General features: G+C 38.8%; 3 protein-coding genes, 1 long non-coding RNA gene, 4 other non-coding genes and 2 pseudogenes across 11 annotated transcripts in view; 8 read left to right on the top strand and 2 right to left on the bottom strand.

The window, feature by feature from the left end:
* The window catches only part of kcna4 (potassium voltage-gated channel, shaker-related subfamily, member 4), a 149,912-nt gene that overhangs the window by 23,385 nt on the left and 107,688 nt on the right, over positions 1–18,839 (bottom strand). The window lies entirely within an intron of this gene.
* LOC148077740 (nucleolar protein 56-like) lies at positions 334–5,568 on the top strand (annotated as a pseudogene). The gene is made up of 11 exons (XR_015711476.1): positions 334–462; positions 534–648; positions 2,719–2,868; positions 3,071–3,234; positions 3,312–3,490; positions 3,714–3,850; positions 4,056–4,124; positions 4,238–4,310; positions 4,648–4,761; positions 4,819–4,994; positions 5,218–5,568. The product of XR_015711476.1 is annotated as a nucleolar protein 56-like (transcript).
* Positions 3,536–3,655, top strand: LOC148077742 (small nucleolar RNA SNORA26). Its single transcript, XR_015711788.1, has one exon. It is a non-coding gene; the product is annotated as a small nucleolar RNA SNORA26 (small nucleolar RNA).
* LOC148077741 (small nucleolar RNA SNORA26) lies at positions 5,040–5,159 on the top strand. Its single transcript, XR_015711789.1, has one exon. It is a non-coding gene; the product is annotated as a small nucleolar RNA SNORA26 (small nucleolar RNA).
* Positions 6,001–6,602, top strand: LOC148077737 (uncharacterized). Its single transcript, XR_015711477.1, has 2 exons — positions 6,001–6,281; positions 6,479–6,602. It is a non-coding gene; the product is annotated as an uncharacterized LOC148077737 (long non-coding RNA).
* Positions 6,033–6,107, top strand: LOC148077739 (small nucleolar RNA SNORD56). Its single transcript, XR_015711785.1, has one exon. It is a non-coding gene; the product is annotated as a small nucleolar RNA SNORD56 (small nucleolar RNA).
* On the top strand, positions 6,329–6,393 carry LOC148077738 (small nucleolar RNA SNORD57). The gene has a single exon (XR_015711783.1). It is a non-coding gene; the product is annotated as a small nucleolar RNA SNORD57 (small nucleolar RNA).
* Positions 8,040–9,212, top strand: LOC148077736 (guanylyl cyclase-activating protein 2-like; annotated as a pseudogene). Its single transcript, XR_015711428.1, has 4 exons — positions 8,040–8,258; positions 8,341–8,601; positions 8,905–9,007; positions 9,078–9,212. The product of XR_015711428.1 is annotated as a guanylyl cyclase-activating protein 2-like (transcript).
* LOC148077735 (guanylyl cyclase-activating protein 2-like) lies at positions 11,670–13,517 on the top strand. Its single transcript, XM_087793248.1, has 4 exons — positions 11,670–11,870; positions 11,965–12,114; positions 13,201–13,312; positions 13,384–13,517. Exons 1-4 carry the CDS (start codon positions 11,670–11,672, stop codon positions 13,515–13,517), a joined length of 597 nt encoding a protein of 198 aa, XP_087649374.1.
* On the bottom strand, positions 16,274–17,738 carry LOC148077734 (transmembrane protein 138-like). 2 transcript variants are annotated; one of them, XM_087793419.1, is made up of 4 exons: positions 17,530–17,738; positions 17,286–17,457; positions 16,963–17,038; positions 16,274–16,386 (listed from the first exon to the last, which is right to left on the bottom strand). In XM_087793419.1, exons 2-4 carry the CDS (start codon positions 17,454–17,456, stop codon positions 16,274–16,276), a joined length of 360 nt encoding a protein of 119 aa, XP_087649545.1. In that variant the 5' UTR covers position 17,457; positions 17,530–17,738. The 2 variants fall into 2 exon arrangements, with proteins under 2 accessions (XP_087649545.1, XP_087649546.1); XM_087793420.1 differs by lacking the exon at positions 17,530–17,738 and having other exon boundaries at positions 17,286–17,477.

Here is an 18,839-nt window from a genome sequence, read left to right as displayed (position 1 = left end):
TTGCAATCATGGTAAGGACTATCTCTCTCTTTTAAATCTTATTTACATTTTTTAGCTATCGGATCTGCACATGACGAAGCTAACCAGTCACAATGCTCCTCCCCAGATGCAACACTAATATACTCAGGGACTCATTCATTTCTCATGCAATTCGATTGTACAATTCTGAGTTGTATTTTATTTTTAATCTACCGTCTGTGTTGCGGTGTGTTGGAAAAACATTTCCTGAAGGAGACCTCTAAAGGGATCAATAAAGTTTTATCTAATACAACTTAGCTTGATGCTAATTCGCTGCTTAGGCCTGAGCAACATTTTAACATAAATGCACATCTTATGATCGCACCACGTGGTTCATCGTCCTCGTGTTCCTCCTCAGACGATCATGCACATTTTGTTCGAGCCTCTGGTTATGCTCTGTTCGCAGTCAAAGAAGTGGAGGAGATCAACATGCTTCTGCCGCAGGTGGGTTTCTTCCTTTGGCCTCATTCCTGGGGTCCATTTAGAGACGTTTTCTAAACGGGTGTTTGTGTCAGGTGAAGGTAAGAGTGCTGAAAATCACCAAGTTCAACAGCATGGTCAGTCTTGCGGCCTTCTTTCCCTTCAAGTCAGCACAGACGGCCCTGGAGAACATCAATGCCATTTCTGAAGGTATTTATTTTTTACAAGATGAGTTTTGTTGTGATGTTTCAATATCTGTCAGTCCACTGAAATGACATTCATGCTTTTCATCAACCCTGAACTGAGGGCAGATTTGTGTTGACTTGCTTTACTTTAGTAAATCACTTCTTTGATGCATGTATAATATGTGATTAAAGAGTATAGTTTGTAATTTAACGAAACCTAGAATTTTATAATCTTCTCGCTCTCTGGAGATCTTAAAATGTGTTTATTTAGGAGGAGGAGGTGATGGACGTGTCCAAAGCTCAGGCCATTCTTGACGCCTCTCGCTCCTCTATGGGTGAGAGTTTCTTTAGTGGTTATTCCAGTTTATGAACCCCTTTTATTGCCCACCTTGGACTGTGCAGTATCCTCGGTGACCAACACAGGGGGAAAGAGAAGCTCTCTCATAAACCAAGTTTTCAGTTGGTCGGGAATGTTAGAACGGATGCTTTAGCTTTGTGTATCTCTCCCATCGACCTCATCGAGATGTTCTCCAAACTGGTCGTGTCTGACTAAATACCGACTTGAGCTCCTGGGAGATCTTCGCTCCAAGATGAGCCAGGTGGCTCCAAACTTGGCGGCTCTGATCGAAGAAGTTGTGAGTGTCTAACTGTTTGTTGCTAGATTTCTGGGCCAATGATGTTTGAACCAAAGTCCGCCAATCCCCTGAACCTTTGTGTTGAGAACTTCCGCTGATGGTCCATAGAGCTTGTCTTCATAGCTTTGCATCTTATTCTATTTCACCAATCAAATATATTTAATTTGTGTTACGTTGTTTTTCATCTTCCCTCATGTTGGTTCTCATCTCAAGTGCTGACAGTTTGACCAACTTGGCCAAGTACCCGGCCTCTACCATCCAGATCCTGGGCGCAGCGAAGGTCCTGTTCAGGTACTTGGGGAGCGGACTGGTTGCAGTGATGGCAGAGCAGGGTGACTTGACTAGTCTAGAGTGATCCCTCTCACCCATGTGCACCCAAACAGTCTGAGCAACCACTCGCACCTTCAGCCGAAATGTAACAAGTCTGTCTTCTGAGTACTTGCGATCATGCCATGGTAAGGACTCTCGTTATCTCCCTCTTTAAAATCTTCTTTACATTTTTTAACTTTCGGATCGGTCCTGCACATGAGAAGCAAACCAGCCACAATTCTCCTCCCCAGATGAACACTAATGGACTCATTCATTTCTCATACTATTCGATTGTACAATTCTGAGTTTGAATTTTTTTTTTTTTTTTAATCTATCGTCTGTGTTGGAAAACATTTCCCGAAGGAGACCTTCAAAGGATCAATAAAGTGTAATCTAATACAACTTAGCTTGACGCTAATTCGCTGCATAGGCCTGAGCAACACTTTGGTTCCTAGGACGACAAGTGGTCTTGCGGGCACACGTACATATATTTCCTTCTGTCTTTACATCTACCACACGATTTGTTGGTGTTACCAGATTTGTCTAAATGTATACTTCAACTTTTTTTTTTTTTTTTTTTTTCTTTTTTTTTAGGTAAATGCACATCTTGTAATGGCACCACGTGTTCCTCCTCAGACGATCATGCACATTTTGTTCGAGCCTCTTGTTATGCTCTGTTCGCAGTCAAAGAAGTGGAGGAGATCAACATGCCTCTGCCGCAGGTGGGTTTCTTCCTTTGGCCTCATTCCTGGGGTCCATTTAGAGACGTTTTCTAAACATGTTTGACTCCGGTGAAGGTAAGAGTGCTGAATATCACCAGTTCAACAGCATAGTCAGTCTTGCGGCCTTCTTTCCCTTCAAGTCAGCACAGACGGCCCTGGAGAACATCAATGCCATTTCTGAAGGTATTTATTTTTTACAAGACGAGTTTTTGTTGTTGTGATTTTTCAATATCTGTCAGTCCACTGAAATGACATTCATGCTTTTCATCAACCCTGAACTGAGGGCAGATTTGTGTTTACTTTAGTAAATCACTTCTTTGATACATGTATAATATGTGATTAAAGAGTATAGTTTTAAATTTAATGAAACCTAGAATTTTATAATATCCTCGCTCAGTGGAGATCTTAAACTGTGTTATTTTTTTTCAGGCATTGTTCATGCTGACATGAAGTTGTTCCTGGAGAAGAACCTTCCTCGTGCTGGAGATGAATCTGTTTCGGGAGTTTCTGACGCAAAGATTGAATCTGCACTGCAGGAATAATTTGGCGTTTCCAAACCAGTGGCTGAGCTCGCCAGAGGTGCGACAGTCGTTTTTATTTAGTGTTCACTCAAAAATTTGAAACAAGCTTGAATACTTGGCTGATACGTTATGATGTGTGATGTCATAATCCTGAAACTCATGAGGGTTTTATCCTGAAAATCTGAACCGCCATTTAAGTGTGATTCATGTCCTCGTCTTCACCCGATGCAAAAAAAAAAACCTTTGTGCCCTCGTCTCAGGTGTGCGTCTGCACTTTGAAGGTTCTCACCGCGCCAGCTGCTTCCAAAGCTCAGCTGGGTCTCGGTCACAGCTACTCCAGGTCAAAGGTCAAGTTCAATGTCAACAGGGTCGCCTTGTTGGACCAGCTGGACAAGGACATCAACACTTTCTCAATGAGAGTTCGGTAAGTTATGTGAAGGTCACTGTCGTATCTATCCTCCCGATACAACTTGTACTAAATATTTTTGCTTTGTTCTCCAGTGAGTGGTACAATTACCACTTCCCAGAGCTGATCAAGGTCGTCTCATAAAACTCCTTGTACTGCAGTCTGGCTCAGCTCATCTGCAACAGGAAGCAGCTGTCGGAGGAGAACCAGGAAGAGGTGGCGATGGCCGCGTCCAAAGCTTAGGCCATTCTTGACGCCTCTCGCTCCTCTATGGGTGAGCTTTTCTTCAGTGGTTATTCCAGTTTATGAACCCCTTTTATTGCCCACCTTGGACTGTGCAGTATCCTCGATGACTAACACATGGGGGAAGAGAAGCTCTCTCATAAACCTGTAGTGAAAGGACAAACCTTCTCTGCGGATCCTGTCGGGAGAAACAAGTTTTCATTCAGTTGGTCGGGAATGTTAGAACGGCTGCTTTAGCTTTGTTTGTTCTGCAGGCATGGACATCTCTCTCATCGAGATGTTCTCCAAACTGGTTGTGTCTCTGACTAAATACCGACTTGAGCTCCAGGAGTATCTGCGCTCCATGATGAGCCAGGTGGCTCCAAACTTGGCGGCTCTGATTGGAGAAGTTGTGAGTGTCTAACTGTTGTTGCTAGATTTCTGGGCCAATGATGTTTGAACCAAAATCTGTCAATCCCCTGAACCTTTGTGTTGAGAACTTCCGCTGGTGCTGATGGTCCATAGAGCACGTCTTTATAGCTTTGCATCTTATTCTGATTGGTTTTACATTGTTGTTCATCTTCCCTCATGTTGGTGCTCATCTCACGTGCTGGCAGTTTGACCATCTTGGCCAAGTACCCGGTCTCTACCATCCAGATCCTGGGCGCAGCGAAGGCCCTGTTCAGGTACTTGGGCAGCCCCTCCCTGCTGGGGAGCGGAGTGGTTGCAGTGATGGCAGCAGAGCAGGGTGACTTGACTAGTCTAGAGTGTTCCCTCTCACACATGTGCACCAAAACAGTCTGAGCAACCACTCGCACCTTCAGCCGAAAAGATAACAAGTCTGTCTTCTGAGTACTTGCGATCATGCCATGGTAAGGACTCTCGTTATCTCCTCTTTAAAATCTTTACATTTTTTTACTTTCGGATCGGTCCTGCACATGAGAAGCTAAGTAATATTTATTTATATAGCGCTTTTCGAGACCAGGGTCACAAAGCGCTTAGACAATCAAAAGAATACTCAAAAGTACATACTTTAAAGATCAAGATAATACTGAGAACAACACATGAGTTCGAGAAATTCAAGGAAAAGCCTGAACAAATGGAAGCGTCTTAAGGTGTTTCTTAAAGGAGTCAGTAGACTCCATCAAGCGCAAAGAGATGGAGTCTTCACCTGATGCAAACAAACCTGTGTGCGTCTGCACTTTGAAGGGTATCACCGCGCCACCTGGGTCTCGGTCACAGCTACTCCAGGTCAAAGGTCAAGTTCATCGCCTTGTTGGACCAGCTTGACAAGGACATCAACACTTTCTCAATGAGAGTTCGGTAAGTTTTTATCCTCCCGATACAACTTGTACTAAATATTTTTGCTTTGTTCTCCAGTGAGTGGTACAGTTGCCACTTCCCAGAGCTGATCAAGGCCGTCTCATAAAACTCCTTGTACTGCAGTCTGGCTCAGCTCATCTGCAACAGGAAGCGGCTGTCGGAGAACCAGGAAGAGGTGGTGATGGACGCGTCCAAAGCTTAGGCCATTCTTGACGCCTCTTGCTCCTCTATGGGTGAGCTTTTCTTCAGTAGTTATTCCAGTTTATGAACTCCTTTTATTGCCCACCTTGGACTGTGCAGTATCCTCGATGACTAACACATGGGGGAAGAGAAGCTCTCTCATAAACCTGTAGTGAAAGGACAAACCTTCTCGGCGGATCCTGTCGGGAGAAACACGTTTTCATTCAGTTGGTCGGGAATGTTAGAATGGCTGCTTTAGCTTTGTTTGTCCTGCAGGCATGGACATCTCTCTCATCCACATCGAGATGTTCTCCAAACTGGTCGTGTCTCTGACTAAATACCGACTTGAGCTCCAGAAGTATCTGCGCTCCATGATGAGCCAGGTGGCTCCAAACTTGGCGGCTCTGATCGAAGAAGTTGTGAGTGTCTAACTGTTGTTGCTAGATTTCTGGGCCAATGATGTTTGAACCAAAGTCCGCCAATCCCCTGAACCTTTGTGTTGAGAACTTCCGCTGATGGTCCATAGAGCGTGTCTTCATAGCTTTGCTTCTTATTCTATTTCACCAATCAAATATATTTAATTTGTGTTACGTTGTTTTTCATCTTCCCTCATGTTGGTGCTCATCTCCCGTGCTGACAGTTTGGCCAATTACCCGGCCTCTACCATCTAGATCCTGGGCGCAGCGAAGGCCCTGTTCAGGTACTTGGGGAGCGGACTGGTTGCAGTGATGGCAGAACAGGGTGACTTGACTAGTCTAGAGTGTTCCCTCTCACCCATGTGCACCCAAACAGTCTGAGCAACCACTCGCAGCACAGAGGTAGTCTGATGTTCCAGGTTACCCTTTGGAATTTCTTGGTCTTGCTTGCTCTTCAGGATGCTTGGGTTTGTAGTTTTAAAACGCTCTTATTCCCACAGAGCTCTTAAAACTAAGGGCAACACTCCAAATTACGGACTGATCTTCCAGTCGACGTTCATTGGACGTGCAGCGGCCAATAACTTGGGCCGCATCTCTCGATACCTGGCCAACAGGTGCACCATCGACTGCTTCTCAGGTTAGAACATGGAGTTAAAATGTTTGCCTCATGTGGATCTGCAATGATGCTAATATTTTTCGTCAACAGCATTCATCCTAAAGGTTGATGTTGAATCTTTCATTCTGATGCAAACATGGCTGTGATAGGTCTTTCTGCTGCCCCCTGCTGGTGCTGATTGTTTTTGTTTTGTGCAGAGAGGCCAACCGGTGTTTTTTGGGGACAAACTGCGCGACCAAGTAGAGGAACGCTTGAGTTTCTACCAAAGCGGGGATGTTCCACGGAAGAATGTGGACATCATGAAAGGGGTGAGACTGGATGATGACTTGGGGCTGTTGGTTCTACACTTTAGTGCTGCGAGTGATGACAGCTTCTGCCTGATGTCACTGAGGGTTACAACTGATTTAATGAGCCTGTTGCAGCAACTTGCCAAGAATCCTTAGACATTCCTTTAGTGTCGTCTGACTTCATTCTGTTGATGCTGACCTTTTCTTCTTCTCCAAAGATGGAAACTGAAGAGAATGAAACGCCTTCAGGAAAGAAGGAAGATTTCATCTGGTTTTGTTGATCTCCGTTTGCATTTTCCTTTGAACACAAGAAAAAATTAAATAAAATGTTTTTAATTTCGAGTCCCTGTGGTATGTCTCCTTCTTACAGGGCATGAGTCCACTTACCTCAGATTCTGAAGTCAAACTATACGAGAAGTTTTCTAACTGATCTGCCATGATCCTGATTTAGCGACCATTAATAAAATTGTAGCTGAGTTTGGTTAAATTGTCATAGAACAAGAAGACTTATTTAGTTTCCTTTATTAAATATAATTCTACTTTTAAAAAATTTGCTCATCAGGTAAGTGTTTAGTTTGTATGGTTAGTTGAGTTATAATTAGAATGTGGGCGGGAGGCTGCTGGAAAAGGAAATCCCCTTGCTTGATCCTATTAGGTGAATTAGGGTATGCTGGTAAATATAATTAAGGACAAGTCACTACAAATTAAACACGGCCAACACAAGAACATGATCATCCAGACGTACTTATTTTGGGTACATTTTTGTTCATTCTTTGCATCATTGACTAGTGGTAATAAACCGGTTTGGTACACATATCAAATGTGATGTCATCTATGTTAGGCAGAGGTTCATCTCAAATCTTCAACCTAAGCAAAAATGGAGTCTGAAGGAGAATATGCAGTCTACATTGTATTAAAGGGATTTAAAAAGCTACCATAATCATTCTCCACTTCAGAGGGACTTGTTGTATAAACACAGCAGGGTGTTAAAGATGGCTTGTTGAGTGAAGACTACTGTCATGGGCTCCGCTCTTGTAACCTCTTGTTCGCTGAGATTTCAGACGGAGAACTTTATAAAGTAACTTCACGATTGAGTAAATATCAATTTGAGAGTTTATGAATTAGTTGACACGTCAAGGGTGTTTTTTTTCCCGTATGAGATTTAATTTCATAATGCAAATAACTCCAGGCTTGCATTCCTCCACTTACCTTTTCTCACCCTCATTCAAAGGGAATACTACGTTTAAAATAGGCTTGGATTAAACACACTGAGTGCACCTCCACACTGGTCCCAGCTGGATTGGTCTGGTAGCTAATCCCTCTGGTGCCCACAATCTAATCAAAAGCGATTTGAGATATCATTTCACGTCAAAGCCTGATCTAAAGTGTCAAGCTCTGACCTACTTGTTTCTCTTAGCAAAGAAAAAAAACACACCTTAGGTGCCCCCGTAAATCCCCTCGGCCCCTTTATGTAGCTGGAATTTTCTCCATAATCACTTTTCTTTTCAGGTAAAAGGTTGAGCTAAATTTAATATAAACTTGCTCAGTATAAATTCAAAATTAAGGTCAATGTTGCTTCACTACCTCGGTCCTATCCCCATCTTTTACAGTCAAAGGAAACCCCTCTTAAGTAATGCCTAACCATAAACCAACACGCTAATCCTAAAGCTTCACTAATCACCTCTCACCAGACAGTACCTGGAGCTTAAGGATTCCTCCAGAAAAGACAAACAACCATGAGATACCACTTGCTGGCTCAGGATACTGTTTAAAGACCATGATTTGAGGAGCTCCATCACCATGGGACAGGCACAACAAACAGAGAATGCCGAGGAGATTGACATCAAGGCTCTCCAGGACATGTACAGAAAGTTTGTCACTGAATGTCCCAGTGGTCTTCTGTTCCTGCACGAGTTCAAGAGATTCTTTGGTGTGAAAACGACCGGAGAAGCCTCCGACTATGCTGAGTCCATGTTTCGGGCTTTTGACACCAACGGGGTGAGATTTTTACTTAAGGTTCTAATGTAGCTTCAGTTTTTAAACCTGAGGATAAAAGTGACATTTATTCTTTAACTTTAAGGACAACACGATAGACTTCCTGGAGTTCGTGGCAGCGTTGAATCTGGTCTTCAGAGGAGACCTGGAGCACAAACTGCGATGGTCGTTTAAAGTGTACGACAAGGACAACAGCGGATATGTGGACCGAACAGAGCTTCGATCCATCATCAACGTGAGTCTTCTTTCCGTCCCTGAGCTTAAATCTGACCACCTTTTTGACTTTCTTTATTCTTTAAGAACACAGCAGTGAAAACTGGCAATGCAATTTTGTTGCTTGGCAACCGTTTAAAAAAACACAGCATTGGGTGATTCTATAAATATTAATAAGTTAAAAATAGTGCAATATAATATAAACTGAATAAATAAATGTTGCATATATTCCATGCATATATTGCATAGAATGAATGTATATAAAAGTATAAATATAAATACCTGTTTGACCCATAAGGCAGGGTTAACATTTATTTTATACTATAGTTTTGTCTTACTTTTTCTTATTGAAATACTCATGCTGTGAAGGTAGTTTTAACTACCTGAGATTTATTTGATAACATTGACAATTGTACTCATTTCATTCCCTCTATAGAGTATATATCGTCTAAAGACCACCAACAAAGATCCTGAGATGCAATTCACGGTTGATGAAACTGTGGACCGTATATTACAAGCCGTTGATAGTGATGGAGACGGTGAGTATCTAACAGGATATGTATAACATTTTAAAATTGAGTTTTAAGAAAGACCCTTCTGTGTATGTAGGCACTATTAACTTGGAGGAATTCATTCGGGGGGCGCAGCAGGATCCCTGGGTGCTGAACATGTTGCAGTTGGACATGAATCCTGCCAACTGGGTCCTGGAGCAGAGGCGGAAAAGTGCACATTTCTAAACGTGTGGCCTTCAAAGATCACGGATAAAGATGCAATCTTTTGCACACCCATTTCCTTAAACGTATTTAAACGTGTATATCTGTGTGTTTTCTCGATAGGCATCAGTTGTGAGGTATTTGTAAACGTAGGTACATCCGGTTGAACAATAACTTATAAAACCTCATCGTTGTAGCCAATTCATTTTGTGCCTAAATTTGTCTTCAGCAAAGACTCAGTGGCACTGAGGTACTGATGAATGACGTGTACACGTGTTGAACAGAAAAGGTTAAATAACGAGGCAAACCATCTGGGCTTAAATGTTTTAATAAGCATGATAGCATCAGATAAAGTTTTGTGCTCATCTCGACTATAACCAGTCAAATTCTAGTTTCATCTGCAGCTTCTGTTAAACCTGCAACTGCGTCTGCATCTTTTATTAAAATAACAACAACCCACTTTTTATGTCTCAAGTTGGTTATTAATCTAAATAAGTTTTCATTATTCTTGTATGCTATTAAAACACTTCTAAAATCCTCTGCATCAGTCAAACAAGTGGATTCATTAAGATCATATTTTTGAGATATCTTGAGAAAAACATCATGTAAATCATATTTATCTTACAGTTTATCGGTAGAACAAAAGCAAATTAGACATTTGTGAAAATGCTGGCCTCAACGCTAGTTCAAAATTAAATTAACGGATCAATGTTTCCTCACAAAGTAAAACACATCTGGGTTAAGAAAGTGTGACTGTTACTGTTAAGTAAACTAAATTGCTTCCATTGGCCAATTATTTCTGGGAAGAGTATGTACCTGTTGTCTGTGTGTGTATACATTCAGCACAAACCAAAAGCTTTTTTGTTTAGCCAAAGAATGTATGTATGAAATCTATTGTGATACGTACAAATTCACTGAATAAACTCAAGTTTCCTCTGAAGTCATGACCGGGTCTGTTTTATTTTATTTTTTATTTTTGGTAATTATTGTAATGAATCAATAATGTGATCTGTTTTTTAATTGAGATTATATATATATATATATATATATATATATATATATATATACAGTCTATGGCTGTGTAAAACCTTGATTTTTGAAAGATTATTTATTCATTCATTATATTCATACCGCTTTATCCCTTTCCCCAAAGTTCTCGGTCAACCTCTGTATGTTTTTGGACTGTGGGAGGAAACCGGAGTGACCGGAGTAAACCAATTCAACACAGGGAGAATATACAAACTCCACATTATTCACACACTGTAAAAAGGAAATGTTTGTTACCTGCACCAGCCTCCCATACTAAAATAAATATATACTATTCAACAAAACATAAAATACATGATTCAGTTACTATTTAATCACCTCCCTTTTAAAAAATATTCACACTTGCATTTCAGCAGTTTTTTTAAGAACATCTTATCCAAACATGTAATACCAAATGTCCCCTACTAGTCGGAAAACATTCCTAATGATGACTTTGGGAGAGTTAAATAGACTTACATTCCTGAATTTTGCTCCAGGTATTTAATAAACATACATTACATTTGATACTATAATTATTCAACTCCTGTCTCGTTATTCTAAATACTTCACACAGGCTGAATTACCATCACATGTAAACTAAACGTTTGACAGCATCTGCATATTAGCAATCGATTTTATTTATGTGTGCCGGGGTGATAGGATTAAGCTTAATGGACACAACTACCAACCAGAGAAAATATTAGTCATAGAACATTTTAGTTTTCTGTAATGTCACTAAAAGAGATGTACACAATACAGGGTGGTATTCAAAAATCAGGAGGGTATTTAAGTATATTTCGTAAGTAAATAAATAAAAAAAAGGAAATAGAAATTTTGTGACTTATAAGCGACTCATTTTTAATGTGGGAATTGGTCAATTTTTTCAGTAAAATATATGATTTCTATTTAGAACAGTTAATACATTCATTGTTTAATTCACACCACTTTCATTTACAGTTTTTATCTTTTAATTTCATTTTAAGAGATGTATTGTACCAGACAAAAAATGTAATACATAAAAAAAAATCATATTTACATTCAATCTCCCTTATTTCTGTCTGTCACTACCACCTATAAATAAATATCTGCCTGTACCTTGAGACAGTTCAATTCTGATCCTTCAAATCAAGAATATACTGTACACGCTGGTTGTCCGTTTTCACTAAGAAGTGTTGATAATCTTGGGATTTGTGGAAGAAGCTCACGACCCTTATGACATAGGTTGCTGAAAGGTCAAGATATGATTAGAATCTGGATTATAGCTTCAGAGAAACTTGCAGAAGTCTTCACCTAAAAATAACTTCAGTGCTGTGGACTGTTGTAAATCCTAGTATTCTGGACTCAGTTGTTGACACGCAACGCAACACTGAAGGCAAAACCAGGAATATGGATTTTAGTTTACGTTTGGACAAAAAACAAATGGATTTTTTCTATTAGTGTAGAAGTTGATATTGTGCCGACCATGGGACAAAACCAGGAGATTCAGTCATCAGATGAAGAATTGGATTTGGATACCATTCAAGATCTCTACAGGTTCTTCATCATGGAATGCCCCAGTGGAACATTGTACCTCCATGAGTTCCAGAGGATGTTCGGGGTGAAGAAAGGTACGCCAGAATCGCAGTATATGGAGAGCATATTTAGAGCTTTTGATATGAATCAGGTAAGTTTTTCAAACTCTTAAATCTTTACATAAATCAAATCCCCTCAGATTGATTCATTACTTCTAATGTTATTTCGTAATCTCTGGATTTCAGGACAACACAATGGACTTTATAGAGTATATAGCTGCTCTGCATCTGGTTCTACGAGGAAGACTTGAGGATAAGCTTCGTTGGTCCTTCAAAGTGTTCGACAGTGATGGCAACGGTCACCTGGATCACAGTGAACTGCGGAAAATTGTTAAGGTATTTTCAAATTGAATGTACAATGTTGAGGATTGCTGAAGACTGACTTAGAGCAACACATTTCCAAACTTAGCCAGAGCATAATACATTTTTTTAAATGACAATTTAGCATTGGTAACTAAGATATTATTATTTATTATTAACGTCCCATAATAATACACACTTGTATCCCAAATAATATGAAAGTAAACAAAGGAAATAAGTATTTTTTAAATAACAATTTACTATTTTTATGTTGTACCTGATGCACCTTACAAGCAACCAAAAGTGAACAGAATGATTTGAGTATTAAATAGTTTTTAAGTGGGTATGTGAAAGAAAATGTACTGTCTTAGAAATTGTTAGAAATGGTTGATTGAGAGCGGTTGAATGTAAAATCTAATAATTTACTTTTATATCTATTGCAATATTTGGTGATAAAAGTAGTAGTAAAATAGCAACACGGTCAAGCTCCATTCAGGATAAGTGTTTCTATATTTATATACTTTTTTGCATAGAAGTGTTTGATCAGCTTTTTAAGGAAGCATGTGTCTCTTTGCGGAGGTTTTCAGAGCATGAAGGAGGGCTTGTGCAAATTATTATCAAAGTGTATTCAGGTGTATGTGTGTCGGTGGTCAGAATGAAAATCAGATTTATCTATTGATATGAGTAAAGGTCTTGAAATAATTTAGAAAAGAAACTAATCTTGGTCCGTGTCATTTAAAGGTACTTTAAATGAAATGTATATTTTTTATTATCTTCAGAGAATACGGAGATCTGCAACAAAACACCAGGTTGAAATTAGACTCTTTAAAAATACTCAAAAGCTGCTTGAGAAATAATTGAACAACCTCTGGATTTAAATCATCTTAATAATAAAATATCTATAAGATATTACCGACATGAAGAAATGATGAAATATATGTTCATTTCCCTTAAAATATTGCCAGGCAACAGCAGACAATGATCAATAAATATCTTTAAGTTTGGATTGTATTTGAGTCTTTTTAAATATATTTTCATCAGGTACATACACTTAATAAACCAAAATTGAAGCTCCTAGCTAAACCTGAATTCCTAAAATGAAATGGCTTATATTTATTTCAGATCATCTACAAGATCAAGAAGGGCTCGGTGACTGATGAAAGCGGCACAGTAAATCTTTCGTCTGAGGAGGTGTGCCTTCGAATATTTGAAGAGGTCGATGTGAACAACGATGGTAGGTTCATACATGTCGTGACCAAATCCTTCCCCTGAGAGTCTTCTTCATCCAAATGTTTCTCTCTGCAGGTCAGATCTCGCTTGAAGAATTTGTTGCTGGAGCTCAGAGAAGTGAGTGGCTGAAAAGTTTTCTGGAACTCGATGTCAATCCAACCGGATGGGTCCAGAAATTATTGTGTGACAGAAAACTAATGTCTCCTTAAAATGTTCTGAAGCCGTTAAACATGATTACAATATAACTGTGTTGTCTGGGGACAGCAATAATACAGTCTGTCGCGCTGATGGAAAGATGTTCCACAGTTGATGGTCTTACTCTGGATGCTCTGCAGCCTCTTCCCAGAAGGAAGAGGGAGACAAACTGCATGTACATTTATGGTCTTTCATAACTGAGTTGACGCTCCTTCTGCTCTTAAATACATATGTAGCTTTAATCCTGACAAAAATAGTTCTACTTGTAAATGTTTAAAGAGACCTGAGCCACCGGAGGGATTTTAGGCCAGGATTCCCCTTCTAGCTGGATTAAAGCGATGACTCATCATAAGAACCTGGTTCAACACATCAGATATATGAGAACAGGGTTGTGTTTTGAGGAAACCACCAGGTGCAGTGGTTAGAATTTGTATATTGAAACAGCTTCTGTGGTGAAAGAAAAGAGACACACTCTTCTCATTGAACTGCTGCACTCCGCAGGCTTTTTATTTTAACTCATTCATCCTGTGTTTGAGAGTTTCACTGCTCTTATAGATCCATCATTGATGAATGAATTGGTAATAGTTTTCCTCACGTCGTTGACTTTACTTTTGTACAGGAGCCCCAGATATAAATAATAACTCCATGAAATCTACCTCGTCATGAACATGCCTTGATATCCTGTTTATGCCATTTGTCTCGTTCATTTAACGCCAGGTTAAGTATATGAGCATAGATTTAAACACAGACACATAATCAAATCAAACTATTGCCTTATTGTTAAGAAAATGAAGAAAACATTACCTGACTTTTACACTAGATGGCGCCAGCGTCCTGATCACAGACAAAATAACTTCTAAACTTGGTTAGCCGAGATATTTTCCAATGCAGTATTCATCATTTTATTTATTGTTTTTGAATATGATTTTTTTTCTGTAAACTAATTTTATTTAGTTGTTTAGTATATTTGTTTAATATGTTTTTCTTCTTGTCAAAATAAAGGTATTTATACATGTTCAAACCCCTGTTGATAATCTTCTTCATGATATTTGTTCATTTTTAATTTGGTGCAATTATAAAGGACAATTTGACTTCTTTGCAACACAGACATGTGCGCACACGCACACACTCTCACATCCGACAGCCTGACCTTATTTTGTGATTAACCTTATTACCAAAAAACTAAACACTTATATGAGATGATTTTAGATTAGATAAGATAAGACTTATCACTTACAGAACTCCAACTAGTCTCATCGTGTTCCAAAAAATGTCTTTGCCATATTAATGCCTTGTTTTTACCTGCTGGCGTCATTCTACTCACTTCTTTCTTTTAAATGATTCCAGATGATAACACAGCATTCTGGTCCACTTTTGAAATGATTAGACAATCAACAATTGTTGTGGTGGCATTACAGAGAAATACCTCAGTAACCTAGACTTGGTTCAGTTACCCCTGTTGTTCTCTAGATGTTTCTTTGATGACAGTTTGCATGGATTGTTTACTTATTGTCTGTATAAAACAAAGCATGATTAACCCTTAAAAATGAATGTGTGTTAGCTAAATAATTACAATGTGTACATGTGGTGTCACGATCTCCCCTGATAAGTATTTTATTAGTTACCTTCAGTTCTTCCCTGTGTTTTGCTGAAATTTGGCAGAGGAGGTTCCTGACAGTCCTCAATTTGGCAATCTTGCCTCTCCTATTTTAACACTGGATTTTCTGCAGACCAGCATCAGCACGTTGATCAGATCCACCTGGTAAATCCCTTACACTCTGTTGTACTTTCTGTTTGTTGTTCTTGGGCTTTGAAATGCCTGGAAGTTTATCGTCAGTGTTTTTTGTTACTGGTTTCTCAATCTTTTTTTTGGATTGCGTTTATTACCTTTTGTGTTTTTCCCTCAGTGGATTGTGTGTCTTGCTGCCCCTCTGTCTGGAATTCCCCTGTTTGTGTTTCTGATATAGGGATTCTGTGCCGAATTTATTGTAGAGATTGGACTATGAGGAGTTGCCGCCACCTTGTGGACATTTTCCCACACTGTAGTCTTTTGTTGTATTTTGTACTAAATTATACATTTTTGTAAACGTCTCTGCTCTGCATTATTATTGTCTTCTGCCCCTGGGTCTCCTTGTTAATAACTGATGACAAGTGGAGACTAACTATATTAGATATAGACTATAAATTAACATACTAATTGAATTCTTCCCATGGTTGAAAATAATTATGTTGAGTGAGCAATATATGATTATTACACAAATGTATTAGCATTTTATTATTTGAGTCCATTTGCTGATCCTCTTCGCATTATTTCAGAAGGTATTCATGTTTTGTGGAACTTAATGGAATAAATTATGTCGGTTACTTTAATTAGCATAGACGACAAATAAACAAAATGACATATCAAGTGAGTTTAATAAAAGTTTTGTAGACAAATTCAAAGCAACAACATTCATTCATTCATTCATTGACAACCGCTTTATCCCGGGGTCGACAAATAATTAGAAAAAGGTAATGTATTGAGTTCAAAATGAGTTAAGATCTAAAATTGTCATATTTACTGCAAACAACAATCTGAATTAAAGCCTCAACATTTTGGCACAGTCCTCTAAAAAGGAAAAGAGTCTCAAGAAACACATAAATCCATTTTGCCGTCTTGTTCAAATATCTTCACTACCAGCTGCTCAAAATAAAATAAAAAACTTAATCAAGTATATGGGAAATGTGTGTGTGTTTAACACACTTGTTAATGACTCGCCCATCAGTGAGTTCACTGTCTTGAGCGGGCGAAAACCTCTCGCAACCATGACGAGTCTTCATAGAGTCGTGGGTCACCGAGGTACTCTGCGGTCCTCTTGTAGAGGTAGTAGTACCACACAGACGCTGAGAAGAAAGACCAAAGATTATTAGATTCAGAGCAATAACAAAATGTAAGTCTTGTGGGGGGTAGACTATTACTTTGACCTATCAATCAACTTACACACAACTTTTGCCAAATAAAACAACAACTTCTCAAATGTATATTAAGTAGTAAATAGTCCTTATTTAAAAAAGAAAAGTGTGATTATATTTTAAACAGTTTGCCCCCTAAATAGCAAGGATAAAGATAACTAATCTATCAGCAAGAGAATTATCACAAATGTTAAGTATGAAAGCTAATATTTGACCTAAAACAGTGGAAGGAGGGTTTCTTAAATGTACATTTTTGCAATAATGTTAGCTTTGTTCTAAGGAAAATGTGATCTGTACCCTTAAAAAAATGTATCTATCCTAAAAAGTTTCATTAAAAAAGGGGAAAAAACTAAATATACAATTATAATTTACTTCAAAATATAGTATTAGGCCTATTGATTATGAAGACCAATGATGATTTGTTACCTCTAATGTTCAGATTATTTGGAGCAGACTTTTTTACTGTTATTTATTAATAAATAATAAAACTTTGTGAATGTACATTACCTGCTCTTTGAACAAGAAACAATACTTTGAGGCTATCCGTCCATATAAATCCATTTGGATTGAGCCATCGCAGATTCTGGAAAGACAAAAAATAAATTCATCAATTAGGTAGAACTTTATTGATCCCTCAGGAGGTCTCTTTCGGGATTTAAAAAAAATTCCAATTAGCCACAGCAATACAGCAATTATTTAAAAAAAAAAAAAAAAATTGATACTTGACTTATACTTGCAAACTGATGTTGTTTATCCAGGACATTTTGATGAGTATTTATAACAAAGTCACTTTCACACATTGAAAGAAATATGTTGATTTGTGTACGTACCATAAACCAGGAGTGGAGCACGATACTGGAGGTCAAATAGAGAGCAGAGAGCATTAGCAAAGCTCTAAATCTTTCCAGCAATATGGCAACCAGGCCGACTTGGAACACATAGGTGTTGAACAGCATCAGCAGGATAATGATCACGTTAAACAGGATAGCAAGGTCCTGCATGCTGCCAAACAAAGAAATATTAAAGAACATGAATCATCTGTGGAGACAAGTTCCAAATATATTGAGTACTCACACGAACAGAACCAACTGTCTGGCGGGTTCATCTCTCAGCAGCTCACTGAACGAGTTGACAAACAGGTCGAGAGAAAGCAAGCTGAGCTGAACTACCAGCACCAGCAGGTAGTTTCTGGTCTGCAGGGACTCAGGGGGGAAGGCATGGCCCCCAGCCGGATTGTGGTTCCACGAAGGATCCAAGGCTGCACCGCACTCACGCACACGCTACATGAATCTGATGCTCAACTGGTTCCGCCGTCTGCTTTGCTTCTCCTGGAACTGGCCATTGTTACTGAACCTCTCCAAATATATTTTCATGTAATATTGTCCCAGTTCATGGTTATAATTCCACAGGAGATGAAAAATGGTTTGCACAGGAGTTTGTTTTCAGTTGAGCAGTAATTAGTCCTGAATCTGGGTCCGGTTCACCTCAGGCCCTAAAGAAGAACAGAGAGTGATGATGCTGGTTAAACATCCTGTAAACACAATGAAGAAAGTACGCTTCCTGAAACAATACATTTAAAGCTACAGCTTGTTGTATTTTCAAAACACATTGAAGAATATGTTTATTATTCAATCACTCCCTTAACATCCTTAAACCACAAATGCTTGAATCCCTGTTATTGTCCATTTAAATCCAAAATATACGTAAAGGGCACCACAAAGAATTCCTATGTTTTGCTTACAACGCTGGCAATGATATTATGTATTCAATACACTTTTTAACTTCAATATAACGACGAAAATACAAGTGACAACATAACCGACAAGATTAACAAACAACACTGACACCACAAGTTAAGGAGTAAACCATTTACCTTTTATACTCAGATATCTTTGAGGGAATCGAGGTTGTTAGTATAATGCTCCTTCCTATGTGACACCAGATGGATTTCTCATTGCTGCCAACGCACACTGAGGAGGTGTATTTATATCCTGGCACAGTCCTGACAGGTGTGACATGGATTAAGAGCATCCACTCACAGGCTGAACGCCTTATCATTCGTCCAAGCTGTCCCACCAACTATCCAGGAGAGCAGTAAGAAAAACAGCTCTATTCATTTAATATGAAGGAGATAATGTGATTTTTATATTAAAATAACGTTCAATCAATCAAAATAAAGTTACAAAACAACCATTTCTTTAAATTTAACAGGATAACAATAATAAGTAAGTAAGTAAGTAAGTAATTTTTATTTATATAGCGCTATTCCAGACCAGGGTCAGAAAGCGCTTTAACAATCAAAACAATATTCAATAAAGTATATACTTTAAAGGGCAAGATAAAACTGATAACACAACAATAGAACAGTTAAATCTACCGGTGTA

Source organism: Callionymus lyra, chromosome 6 (assembly GCF_982586985.1).
Source record: "Callionymus lyra chromosome 6, fCalLyr1.hap1.1, whole genome shotgun sequence".
NCBI lineage: Eukaryota > Metazoa > Chordata > Actinopteri > Syngnathiformes > Callionymidae > Callionymus > Callionymus lyra.
This window is presented reverse-complemented; position numbering and strand designations above follow the sequence as displayed.